The sequence below is a fragment of the Camelus ferus genome, chromosome 30, assembly GCF_009834535.1.
Source record: "Camelus ferus isolate YT-003-E chromosome 30, BCGSAC_Cfer_1.0, whole genome shotgun sequence".
Classification (NCBI taxonomy): Eukaryota; Metazoa; Chordata; class Mammalia; order Artiodactyla; family Camelidae; genus Camelus; species Camelus ferus.
In genome coordinates, this window is record NC_045725.1 from 19,827,721 (window position 1) to 19,841,953 (window position 14,233).

The window sequence follows — 14,233 nt, forward strand, 5'->3', positions numbered from 1 at the left end:
CCAAACAAAAATATAGAAACTGTTTTAGCAAACTCCTGAGAGGTTGGAACGTCTAATGGTATGAGGTGGTGTATAACTGAGTGAATCTTACATGCTCTTTGAGATATTTTTAATGGAATAAGAACTCCCAATGAAACTTAAATACAGAGATTCTCCTATACTTGTTTCACAACCAGTAATTCAAAACAACAAAAAACAAAAAACAGCCTAACTTCCACATAGCCTATAACTGCCATGGAGAGGGTAAGATTGGTTTTCAAGGAAACCATGTACACGCTAACTTTTGAAGCCTTTGATTTAGGGACTTCAGTATTAACTGAAAAACAACAAAAAAATACTATCTTGGTAATGAATATTTTCTCAACTTTCAAGGCGTTCCCCAATGGTCATGTTACATATTCTGTGTAAATTCTGTGAATGTTACTTTTGTCCTATTTGGGGTGATTTAATTGCATTATCCTTCACCTTCTCTCTGCCTAGACAGATTCATAACAAACAAGCATAATTTTAACACCCACACTTCATATTTCAGTATCATTCATTGGAAAATAGGGCACTCTAAGTTTAAAGTTTTCTATTGTGAGCGATCCTAGTATTTTAATGTAAACACCTACAGTTAAACTTTTTCACAAAGTATCTACTTACCTAGGAATGAACTTTGAAGAGGCCCCTCCTTTTATATCTTATCACACAACTGGCTTATTCCAGACTTTTCTACACAGGATGGAGCACAGGTGGCTGATGCTTTGTTCATTTTAGAATCAACGTAAATTTTATTTTAGCGAAAGTTGTATTATCACCTAAGTTAACATTTAATTCACATGAAAAAGCATCACTATGATTTTTCCTTAAGATCAATTTCAGAAGTGATGGGGAGAAATTAAGTATTTTAGGTATTGAGTTTTTCAATCATATATAATTTCTGGGCTTCTACTAAGAAAAAAAATGACCAATTTCTCTTTTAGATTGTAATTTCCCCAGGCATTTGAAAAAAAAATGTTTTTTTTCCCCTAAAAATAGCAGGTTATAAACTCAACATCATATTTGCAACCTTCAAATATGAAGATTTTTACATAATGGAAAACACAGAATGATTAATGCTGTCAGCCATATCCAACTTTTCCTGCTATTTCTAAGAGTCTCTTCTGTAAAAGAACATCTCATTCAGACTTTAGATTTTATTATATTTAAGAGTTCTTTCCTTATGAAAATTGGTAAACCTGCTACCTCATACACACTGAGTTTTTATTTTTCAAATCCCCCTAATGATTAACTCACACCTCAGATTTTCTTAGAGGGTCCAAGATTATTTTAGAATCTTTATGGTACTTGATAGTGTAGATTGTTGTCCTTAAATTAAAATTCATGTGTTCAAAATTATCTCTGACCACTTACTGCAAAGCTTGTTAGAGTCTCCTGAATTTAAATACAAAAACCAAACCAAAAAAAACTGCAACTGAACGTGGAAAAATAGATTTTTCTTGAAAAATGGATTTTTCTTGAAAAATGAGGTTTGAAAAAAAAAGATAACTTGTACTAAGAGAGGTCATAGACTATTTGTAAGGACACAACTTCGTAATTCCAGAGAATTTTGAAGTTTCAGGAATTTCAACTGGGCATGACAGTTAAGATTGTCACTGAAGCTTCAAAATTGGATTAGAAGCAGAGACAAATTCCATCAATGTTTGAAGTAGAATGACTGCAGTTGCTAACAGTCTCTAGTTAAATGTGTATCATTTTGAAACATTCCAAATTATAAAATGATGAAGGCTTTATGTGTTTACATATTGGGAGGTACAATAAGGTTTCTGAAAGACAATGTCTTTGTGTCTGTGCTTTTCCTGTGTGCTTGGAAAAAGTATTTTTAAACGGCCCAGTCTAAAAATTATCTTGCTCTCTAGATTTTAATGCTTCCATGTTAATTTTTAAGCATCGTGGGTCATTTTCCCCAAAAATATGATTTAATGTGGTATACGTTTCTCTGCAAGAATTCATGATTTAATGAAGATTATGCTGTACAAAGATATGGAATTTGCTGGACGGAGCATTAAAGTTGAATGATATAAGATGCTATACGGTTTCAAAAAGAAAAACCGAGGTATAGCAATTGAACCAACAACACGTTCACGTGCGGATGCAAGAAATTGGGCAAAATAAATTCCGGCATCCACAAAGGACGAAGCTATGCTGTTGAAGACTCATCAGAAGGTGAGAGCCATAAGAAATTGAGATGTTACTGAAAATCAGAGCAACATGCTAAAATGGGAAGAGAGAACCTGAAAATAATCTGCATTCCTATGCGGGGTCTTGTGGGCAATTAGATAGTTGTCATTTCGCACAGCCTCTCCTTTAAGAAACTATCACCCCAGCCCTACCTACAGGCCTCTGCTCTCCAGAGGGTCAGACCTCCTTCCCTCCACTGCGCCTGTGCACTGCGGCCCTGCGGGCTGGCTCTCCCACCCACCTATCACTGTCATGTTCTGCAGTGACTCAGGGTCTCTAATGCAGTGCGCAGTGCAGACACAAGGATCCTGCCAGAGCCATGGCATGATGCTGGGCCAGGCTTATGTTTTCTCTCTCCCACAGATGCTGCAGTTATTTTCAAAAACAGGGCCAGGCAAGCCCCTCATTCTCCTGATCTCCCGTGAACATCCAGCCCAATGGCAGCAAGAGACATCCAGCCTCTGCAACCCTGCATGTGCCATAAATAATATCTGATCAGAGACGTGACAGTTGAAACGGTCTTCGCTTATGTTAAGGAAGAGAAAGGGCCCACTTTGAAAAGGAGGGGGGGAGGTGACTTGACAGGACAGATTGTGACAGATTTATTACTATTTATCACGGTAAATATGTATTGAAGAAAACATGTAAATGTCTTTATCTAGTCATAATCCTGCCAAAAGAAACCTTTTCTCATCCCCAATTTTTTGTTACAAAAATATTCATGCATATTGAAGTAAGCTTTAGAAGTATCTCCTATTGGATAAAAATTCCTAATTTTATTGGAGCTTGAGAGGAGACTAAGCATGGCCGAGTTCTGAAAATGTGAAAATATAGTATCTACTGGGGCAAAAGTGTTCCAGCATCTAATGCAGAGCATCTCTTTAGCTCAAATTGAAATCTATATTTTGTGCAGTGGTAAGGCATGTGGATTTTGTTATCAGTAATAAGCAACTCAATACATACAACAAAGCTAATATAAACTAAGTTAAATTGCTATTAAAACAGAGCTGAGATTTCTTATGTAAGTAATGACAATAAATAGATGATTGGATTCTAAAATCAACCAAACTTACTTTTCTTGCTAAAACAAACAAAATTTTTTAAAGAGGATCTTTTGATTTCAACTGAATTTCCCTCCTTGTCTTTCAACAAAGAGGCTCTATTTACCAACGTGTTTCTTAAGGACCACTAAAACATTTAGCCAACATAAATTCTCTAAGAAGAGGAAATCCTAAACTGACCACCAAAAAACAAAAATTAAATCATACAAACTAAATTTCCAGTTCTAGATTTACTCAGGGAGAAAGGAAAGATACTTTCATATTTCTGAACATAAGACATCAAATCAGCAGCACATAATTGTCTTAACAGCGAAGAAAAAAAACTACACCAGTGAAATTTTCTATAGTGGCCAGCGAGCTCTCTAGAAATGCTTAAAATTTTACAGTAAATTGAGACATTGTTGTTGACAATGATTACGTGGGTAGATAATATCTGATGTCACACCAAAGCACTCCTAAGAAATTGTGAAATTTTCTCCATAATTTTAGCATTGGAAAAAAATCAACGAAGTTTATTTGAATATGAGACATAAACAGACTCCTATAGCTTTAAGTTTTCCATGGCTTTTATAGCAAAGAGTTACTCCATCATTTCAGAGCATTCAAAGGTCCCCTTTTGTATTTAATACTGACCGTATTAGGTTCAGGCATGTTTAAAATGTAAACAGCTGTGAGGACTATATCATTTGAAGTTGTCATAAAGGCTATTAAAAGCTAAAGTTTCATCTACATTAAATCCACCACAAACTTCAAGCTTGAAATACGCTTATAAAAACCTGAAGGGTTATTAGTCAATTTCAAGACAACAGAGAAATTCAAAGCATAAACCACCCAGTAAGTTTTTAAGTGACTTACTGGTAGTCCAAAGAGACTATTTCATACACCATTGGCAGTTTTATTTACACAACATTTTTCTTTATTTATGGATAATTTTGTGATGCTTCCTCAACATTACCAAGTCTATGATAATCAGCATACAAAATTTGTTTTTTTTTCCTTGATAAGGCTTATCCTGATATATTCGCTTAATAATTTTTTGGATGAGCTGAACTGAAATCGAGGCAAATACACAGGTGCTTGGGGTAATCTAATCTTCGCACATTTGCAAAACCTATTATTCTTCTAATTTATTAAAAATGAAATAAAACAAATATGCCAGTGCTGATTGGTATTATTATTTTCAGAAATCTAAGTATAATTTTATTTTAGAGTACAAGAACTTATGATAAAGCTCATTAGCATTCTTTTCAAAGAATACGAGTTCCCTACAGAACACAGGATTAAATCAAATTAAAACTATATATAAATATAATCATAGGGGGGAAGGAAGAACCTCCCCCCCAGAAAAAGATAAAAGAGGGAAGAAACGAGAAGAGAGAAACTTATATTTTTATTCTACATAAGAGGGAGATTATGAGAAGACAGACTAGTTCTAAACAAAATTAAATAAAATTATCTAGGAACTCAAATTTGAATATATATGTAAGAATTAAGAATAAGATATCACGTATTTAGCCGTGACCACAACCAACTTTTGCTATGTTGGCAACTGGAGAGACAGCAGCCACCCCTGCTTAGAACTGCAGGTATCACAAAGACCCAGAATGCTTCTGGCTACAGCTGGCTTCCAGTTGTCACCTGATATTCCAGACACAAATGGCTGCTGATCCAGCTACCTTCGCAGCCTTTCCCCAGTAACCTCTCTAGAAAATAGAGACATTCTCCCTGCACTCTGGGCTGAAACCCATGTAAATTTTTCCTAAATCCTCTCCGCAAATCTCCTTTCGCATGCAAATCCATAAATCATCATAATACCGACAAAGAATTTAACCAACACATGAAACTAATACTCAATTCTCCTGAAAGCTCTGTACAGGTAAAACTCCTCCAACTTCAGGCACCTTTTCACGGCTCTCTTCAGAGCTTAACCTGCTGAGTATCAACACAACCACCCCGTCTGCCAGGACGTGTCATTAATCACTCCAACGTGCGTCAGGTGGCTGCACGCGCAGGTCAGTCCCACCTCGTCCGCAATCCAGATAAACGTGCTGCTCTCGCGCGGGAACCTCATTTACTCCTATCTCGTCCGCATCAGTACAAAGCAGAACGAAATAAATAATAGACAGAGCGGAAACAAGCAGTACTTACTGAAGACGGCAAACCTGGAGGAACTTTCCGAACTTTCTTTGTCTGTACCTCTGGAAAAAAAAAAAAAAAATGAGGAGGCAGTAAGGTCCCCTGCACGCCCATGCTCCAAACGAAAACAGATTACATCGCGAAGCCATTTAGACTCCACCAGATTTTCTTACATCGTTCCTTTAGCAAAATGTCGGCACTGTTATCATCTTTTCACCCTGGCAGAAATTAAATTCTGCCTTTTTCATAAAAATGAAGAGATTTAACTTTTTGATTTTTTAAAAGCGGCTCCTTATATGGGCAGCCAAGAGAAAACAAGAAATAGGCATACACCAAAATAGTTCCCCTGCTATAAGTTGTTAACATATCCACCCAATGTATTACTGGGGGGGGGGGGGGGGAGGCCGGGATCATGAGTGTGACAACTGAGCAAAATATTACGTCTTTTTGCAGGGTAGGGGGGTGAGGAGAGGTTGAGAGGGTGCTATTAAAAAAGAAAGAAAGAAAGAAAGAAGACTAATAATCAGGCATTCAAACAGAGGAAGACCTTACCCATGGCACTACTGTGAAGAGGCCTCCTTCGGGGGTTATTGCTAGAGTACTGATAATACTGAGAACCAGGTTTGGTGGGCGAAAGGGTTCCTGGGTTGCCCATATCCATGTCACCTCCAAGGAGACTCTGCTAAAAGGTTAAAAAGGAAAAACAAACAAACAAGGTTAATTTTGCACATCCACCCCCCCCCCAACTGATTGTTAGCACTTAAACCAACGCAGTAAAGGCATCGGCATCTGCTAAGCTGAAACAATGAAAACACAACACGACAAAAAGAACACGAAGAGCCGTCGAAGGAGCTATCCCAAAGTTTGTGAATTTTCAGTTCTTTACTTTGGAAAGGCAAGGGAGACGGTGGTGATTCTCTTGTTAAACAACAGTTGCATCTTCTAAGACGACTAAACGTTTCCATTTGATAAGAAAAGGGCATTTATGGAAGACTAACATTTTCTTTATCTAGAGTTAGGCTCCTGTCTGGGGGCCATTCATGCCTTTCCCCTTAACCAGAACCAGGAAGGACCTGATTTTTCAGACGCACACAACGTGCCCCCCCCTCCCCGCGGCTCACACTGGTTGGGGGTTGGGGGAGCTGTAGATGCTCGTTTCTGCCGAAAACCCTGCGTCTCTGCATCGGCACAGCGTGACCTTCCATGAATCCACACAGCACCCCCAGAAGAGAAAAATGCCAACTGAACCAGGAGGAAATTCAAATCCTCACATTACCTTCCAAAATTACAGAACTAGTAGGTATTCTAAGCTAACGGGAACACATCAGAGGACTTCAGAATGCCCTCTTGAGGACTATTCCAAAGCTAAAACACATCTCCACAGATTAAACATTCACCTGAGCACTAGAAAACTTCCACAAATATCATTAACTTATCCTGGCGTGACAAATTACTCAACTTTCGAAAATGACGCCATACGCAAGATGATCTAACAGTACTACATTTTCTAAAAACTACATAGAAACTTACCCATGATCTATAAACCGCCTGATTATACTCTGCCTTGAGCACATTGTTCTTTTAATTATTCTGATATGCAAGAAAACAAGTGGAGATACTACCATTTATATTAAGTACAAATTTACCATTTAATAAAAGAAATTTTAAAATTAAGTACTAAAAAATCTAACTTTATCGTTACTTGTAATCAACTTTTACTGACTGAACTAATTAGTGTCCTTGATAAAGTACAGAATGTGTTTTCCCTAATCTAAATTCTAATCACCATGTCACTCACAACAGACTTAGGGATGCTTCACTAACACACTATTCACATGCAAAATACTCTAAATAGGCCAATTATGACTCTGCCCCTGTTCCCTGGTTAACCCGCTGAGAACTGAAAAATTTCACAAGGCAGTCACCAACTAAAACAAAGGGTCCTTGTTTTAAATTAAGACAGTCTTTTTGATTCCTTAAATAGCTCAACAAAGTGGCGTGTCTTCTAGTGAAAGCAGTTGGTCAAATATGACCCATAAGCTGGAAAATCAAAAATTCAAACCTCTCCTTTGCACAGCCATATAGCTAAATCTCATAAAGCGAACCTCTCTATGCCGAGGGATTTTTGTGAGTGCTGGATGAGCCATCTATAAAGGGCTAACCGGCTACTGACAAGCTTGTGTTCACTCCTTCCAGTTTAAGACCTTTTCAAGGGACACATAATAAACATGACTTGAAAATAAAACTTCCAGGATGAGATTTTAGGATGGAAGGCTATCGTGAGCATGAACTCACTTTGAATATCTTAATATTTACCACACAAATACCTGATACAACCGGATCATTTACCAGATAAAAATCTGACATCCGCATGTTCAATTACTGCCTCTTTGGAATTTAGAAAAGATTCAAAATGCAAGGCAGTGACAAACTAAAATACAGAGCCCTTTGCAATAGTTTCCTGTAAATCAGGACTCCAACAGTATGACCTCAAATGATTTCTTTATCATTTTGGGAGTGGCATTTAAAAATTTTACAATCTCACCCTGAAATCTTGCTCTTGCTAAATCTTATTAATGAAAGTCTTTATTTACTGAAGTCCACGTTGTTTTTTTTTTTTTGGCAATTTCTATCCATAAAGTTGTGAATGATTGAAATCACAACCTTCTTTACAGTTTGATAAATCCACAAATGAGCCTCCATTTCAATGGAAAGAGGAGTCTGGAAATGATATTATTGATAACTTTCTATTTTAGACATTACCTCTAATTCTGCATTTTTCTTTTTCTAAAATAATATGAAATATTCCAAAAAGGGCTCAGCAGATAGGGTTTAAAATGCCTTCTTGTCTTTTTAATGAGCTTAACCAGTGCTGAATTCTTGTTGGTCCTGGTGGCAAAGGTTTTCACTCCAAGGAAAGTAGATGCATTCAATAGGTCAACCTAACAACAAACGGGCTTGCTATACTGTGTTTAAGCAGCATTCACAACAGAGCTGTGAAAAAATATAAAATGATAACTAGATAGCTAACTAACTGGCTGTGGGTGACCTGATTGTTGTTAATTTTAAAGAAAGTCATTTCATGGGCCAGTTGTAAATAAATCACACATCCAAGTCTCATGCCACCGCAGGAACCATGTATAGTGACATGGGACTCAGAGCGGACAGCATTTGCTAACATTTAATGGCTCGTGCTAATTTTTTTTTTCCTTTTTGGACAAAGCCCATTCCTGTTTCTTGCTTTCTAGATCTGTTTGTTCCTTTTTCTTTTTCACTCGGATAATAGAATCATTCTTCTAAAGCATACAAAAATAAGCGTTTCCTCACACTTAAAGGAGGCCCTAATCACTCCCCCTAGGGAAAATGAAGATAAAAATATATGGGTTCTTATTGTGGAGTATGCTTGTAAAATGAACAATGACCATTTACTATTGTTTGGCCTTTACGTCACACACTTAACTCTCTTTAGCATTGAGAAAGATAAACAAATTCTTCCACCGGCTGAAAACCCTGAGTTTATGAATTTTAAAAAGTTAACGGCGTTCAACTTAATAGGGTAAGTTAAATATTGCACAAAACGGATAAGGCATTCATTTATACATGAATGCACCTACATGTGCATATACATGTATGTGTGTATATATACATATACATACAAATCTGAAGATAAATTTATACTTAATACAAGTTAAGTTTGGAAGATAAGGTCTCCTTTCAAAATGGGCAGATTCATCTTCGCCTTAAATAGGATTATGAAGATTTCAGGTTTTGCATGTTGTGCAACCTCATGCTTTGCGGTTACACTGGGTCCCAGTAGAGAGCGGCCCTCGTCTGCCAGGAAACACTGGAAGCAAGATGTGGCATCTCGCAGAGCTAACCTGTAAATCTTAACGCCAGGCTTTAGCATTTTGTTTAACTGTCTGCAGGGTGACGCGTCAATCTCTTCCCCTTATTCACTCCTTATTTTCTTCCAAAGACCAACAATTTTAAGACTTAAAATACCCTAACCAAAGAATAAAATCTATTGACTTTGTCAGCTAGACTTAAACATTTGGGGGTCCCCCCCCTCTGCAATCAATTCCTCAGCAAAGAGCCAGTCCCAACATAGCCGCTCCAATGCCAAATGCAACACTCTGTAAGGGGCCCTTTCAGTAAAACGTTTTGTTTCACACCAGATCTGGGGCTTAGGATATCTTTTGAACACATTCTCAACCCTGCTCCCCACTGCTTTTGTGGGGAGCTTTTTAACATCCTTGATCAACCATCGAACTTTGCTTATGCAACCAAGAAAGCAAACCATGAATTAAACTTGAGTAACAGAAAAGCAGCTTATATCTCAAATTAGATTTATAACTGAATGGTAATCAAAAATAGAACGAACTGCTTCCAGCTTACATGATCAACTTTTTTCTTGTTAAACTAAAATCATCTTGCTCTGAACTATTATTTCATTTCAGTCAGCACTTTAAATGTAACGGGTGGGTGGGACATTTCTGAAAAGGAAGATTGTATTTACCCTTAATTATAGATATGAGTGAGATCAGGGTATGATGAATGCTGCTTTTTGCCTTATAATTAATTCATCTAATAGGTGAATGACCTTGAATTTCAGAGTTAAGAGTTGTGGGGGGGGGAGGAAGTAGAAGGGAAAAAAGTCTCTGGGGAAAATCAAATGTGCCCCTGGTTTCTTAGGGCTTTCTCTGATTTTGCGTCACTCCCATTACGTTGTGATCCGATATCAGACACAACATCTTGGGGGGATGTTGCAGAACAGAGAAAAGCAGTCTCAGATGAAACCAGATTAAGCTCCTTTTCTGAACTATTGCCAAATGCTTGTGAGTCTAATTCATGTTTGGGTATTCTAGCATTCACACAGCTGCAATTCCATTCTTTCATCACAAACCTAAGTGATGTATAGTGGCTTTGTATGGTGAACTGACTCTTTATTGCCAGGAATTTCAGAAGGCTTTACGTTAATATGGAAATAAAATTCCAAAACCACTCTGAAACTTATATATGTATAGGTTATCTAATCGATTGCAGCATCAAGTGTGAAATACACATTGAGAAAAATTATAAATTAGATTTGTTTAAAACACTTAAAAAAATCACAACTGAGGTCATTTCTACACAGTTAATTCTGCAAGGAATCAGGTTTTCAAAGACACTGCTGAATAAGATTCCTAACAGCCATGGGGAAGTTTTTGCAAATCCCTGTCGAATAGCTGCTGCTGAATTTGCCATTCTGACCACAGAAGGGCCATTGCTGACTTACTACAGTAGCAGGAGGGGGTGATAATTTTGCTGCTGTTGGCACTTACTCTGCAACTCAGAATATATCTCGCACCAAAGGGCAATGAAGAACACAATATTTCCACCTGTCCACTTTTGAACTTCATAGCTCAAAACTGAAGGTCAGTCTATGGACAGTCTATTCCTGATACCTAAAGGTCCAGGGATGCACTTTACAGTTTATACTGATTTCGGTCCTATGCTTGGTTTCAACAAAAGAGGGCTCGGGAAACTTAGAAAGATAAGATGGCAAGGCTAACTTTCATAATCAGGGACTGAACAGATTGCTATTGTACCGCAGAGAAATGCAAATTATTGAAATCATCCTTTAGCAAAGACTTTCTTTTAAGGACTTTTGTCAGTGTTTTCCATTTCTACTTTAAAAGTATAACGCACATCTTAACAAGGCATAAGTTGAATCCAAATCCTTTTAAGGAAAGATGGAAGGCTTTGAGGCTGGACAGACAGGTCCAACTCTAGCTCAGAGGCATGCACGCAATGTGACTGGCAGTTAGTTATACAGCTGCTCTAAGGCACACTTTCCTCCTCTGTAAGAAGGGAATAATAAAAGCCGCACTGCAGGGTTACCAGGAGCAGATGAAACAACATACGTACAACATCCAGCAGAGCTGGAGTCCAGCACTTAGTCGCTCTCCTTCCTCCAATTCATGGTCCCACAGTACGATCCACTGATTGTTATTTAAAAGAGTCCCCAAAAGTTGCGAATGACTGCCAGTTAGATGCCTCTACACCACCTTCAGATAAAAAGTGTATACTGAGATAGTAATTTTGAAAAGGCCCTATTAGAAAACTGAAAAAGAGTTAAATATGGCAGTCTAGATGAACAGTGATGATAGCCTCATGGCCTAGGGCTATGCTGGCAACAATAATGGCTAGTTTCCCCCCATATTTAATAAAAAACTGGCCAACCATCAATCTCAATAATTTCAGCTTAAGTGGCCATTTCCCTGGAACTGCCACAAGGATGACGTCACTGGCTCATTTCATTTTGCTCTTGTAAGTGTGAGCAAACTGTTACCGTTAATTCAACTATATGTGAAATCCAGACTAGTCACGGTTAACCCACTAGGTATGCAAAACTAAGAAATGCATTATATTTGACAGAATCTGATCAATCATGTGATGTTAAGTAAGTTCAAATTCTTACTACTGCATTAGCCACTGAAAAATGACATCAAACTTGGTTCAGTTTTGTTTCTGCTATTTACGGTATTTATCAAGTACTATTTTTTTTTAAATCTTCCCCCATTACATCACACACAAAAAAACAAATGAATGCACTTCATAGTTCCAGTTGGAAATGTGCATAACTCTCAAAGAATTCAATTGACCTTGAACAAAATTATTCCTTTTAGTAGTGATTATATTTTACCAAACATCTGAAAATTCAAATATATTGTCTTTTCCTATAAAGATGCACAACACCTTGTATTTAAGTGTGATGCAAAGGTTGCCATGGTAACTATTACTTAATGTATGACAGAGTAATAGTCAGGTAAAAACTCATGCATTTTGGTATGGAAATTACAACTGCCCAAGGGTTGACCAGATTTATGTGTTCACCTGTTTGACTACCTCTCAAGTTAAAAAAAAAAAAAAAAAACCACATTATTTATTGTATATAATAAAATGAGGAGGTCCTTCCTTGGTTTCCAAAAATACATTCTGGAATCCCAGGTCATCTATTACATATTAAAAAGAGGATTACATTTGTTAGTAAGAAGGTAGAAATCTAGCAAAAAGGAAACACAAAAGCAAAGAGTAACCTACAATAAAAGTGGATTTGAAGAACCCTTACATAAACAATACAGAATTTAAGATAACTTCCTGCTTTTCAGTTTGTGCTCCTTCTCAGTTCAGGAAGTTTATTTAACACATAATCTGATAAGTGTGCTGTAATCATTATTTGCCTTAAAATGTTTCTCTTCAGCAATTTTGTTCCAAAGTAAAAATAGAACACTCTGAATAAGACCTGTTAACATACCAGAGAATTAGCACCACTTCTCCTATAAATATAAACATGTGGCTATAAGAAATGTGCTGAAAAGTATATTTGGCCAGATTGCTATTTTAGTAAAATAAAGGAATAGCAAACTGTCACATGTCAGTCTTCTTCACATTGGGTGGGAGAGGTTCCATTTCAAGGTTGTTGTAAATGCCTTCCTCTCTGAGCAAAAATCCATTAAGTCCATTTTCACATAGAGACCATCCTCCCGGAGGACAAGGAACAGAATTTCATTCATCCTGCCTACCCAGAACCTTGAATAGGTGCTTATGTAAAGTTGAATAGCCAGCGGCATAAGATTTACTAAAATAAAGTATCCTGGTAAGTATCTAAACTTGAACATAAGGTGACGGCCTACCGCGTGACAGGAGGAAATGGAGGTTATCTGGAGATGTAGAACATGCATAATGAAATCTTCAAATCATTGTGAATTTAAGTCCCAACTACCCTTCCAGAGCCATGCATGGCCCTGCTTCAAGAGGGTCTGCTCCCAATGTGCATTAACAGTTTACCTCCTCAAGTTCTCTTTTAAGAATGTGTGGCATGAGGGCCAACTTAGTTTACATGCTAGCTAAAATGGGTAATGACTCATCCATATTTTAACTCCTCAGTGTGCCTAGCACTGAGACCTACCATGGCAACAGCTCACTAAATATTGAAATGAACACAGAAGAACTATTGCTGCTGATTGAATCAAGGACTTAAACAACTATTCTTGTTTTTGTTTTATTTTTAGCATAAATATATTCCATTAGTCATTGCAACTACTGATACTGGTAATAATAATAATAGTTGTAGGGGGAGGGATAAATTAGGCAGTTTGGGATTAACAGATACACACTACTATATATAAAGGAGATAAAGAACAAGGACTTATTGCATAGCACAGGGCATTATAGTCAATATCTTGTAATAACTTATAAAGGAAAAGAATCTGAAAAAGCATCTATGTATGTATAACTGAATCACACTGCTGTACACCTGAAACTAACACAACATCGTAAATCAACTATACTTCAATAAAAAGTTGTTCTTTTAGAAAGAAAAAGGAAAAATTAATAGTGGTAGTAGTAATAGCAGTAGGAGGAGGAGGACGAATGTGAAATAAAAGTGGTGGTAAGGGGATCAGGTACAGTGGCAGCAGCTATTGTAACCGAGTGTCTTCTGAGAGCCAGGCACAAGTGCAGGTCCTTTACACACATACTAATAAGGCAGAAGATAGGACCCCCGCCGGACACACGGGGACATTCAGGGTGGAACCGTGGCCTGACCGACACCACGTGGCTGGCAGGCGGTGGAGCCAGGCTGGGAATCCAATGAGACTAGACTTCAAAGCTTGATGCTTGACCTCTACCCACCGCACTGCCTCCCTCTATTCTGGGTGCTCGGTTTCTCTTGCCCTCACCCTCACCATTAAGAGGAGTCAATCTTCTTCTCTTCAGTTCCTCTTAACATCAAAAGCTGATCTTTTAAATTGACTCCAGAGGAGCCTCTA

General features: G+C 37.6%; 1 protein-coding gene across 15 annotated transcripts in view; it reads right to left on the reverse strand.

The window, feature by feature from the left end:
• Window positions 1-14,233, reverse strand: part of TCF4 (transcription factor 4) — a 344,633-nt gene that overhangs the window by 119,694 nt on the left and 210,706 nt on the right. For 12 of the 15 annotated variants that reach the window (XM_032470364.1, XM_032470356.1, XM_014557668.2 and 9 more), the window contains 2 exons: window positions 5,973-6,102; window positions 5,433-5,482 (listed from right to left, as the gene is read on the reverse strand). In XM_032470364.1, the coding sequence (XP_032326255.1) occupies window positions 5,433-5,482; window positions 5,973-6,102 (180 nt within the window). The remainder of the gene's footprint in view (window positions 1-5,432; window positions 5,483-5,972; window positions 6,103-14,233) is intronic. The other 3 variants (XM_032470370.1, XM_032470361.1, XM_032470357.1) reach the window with 1 other exon arrangement.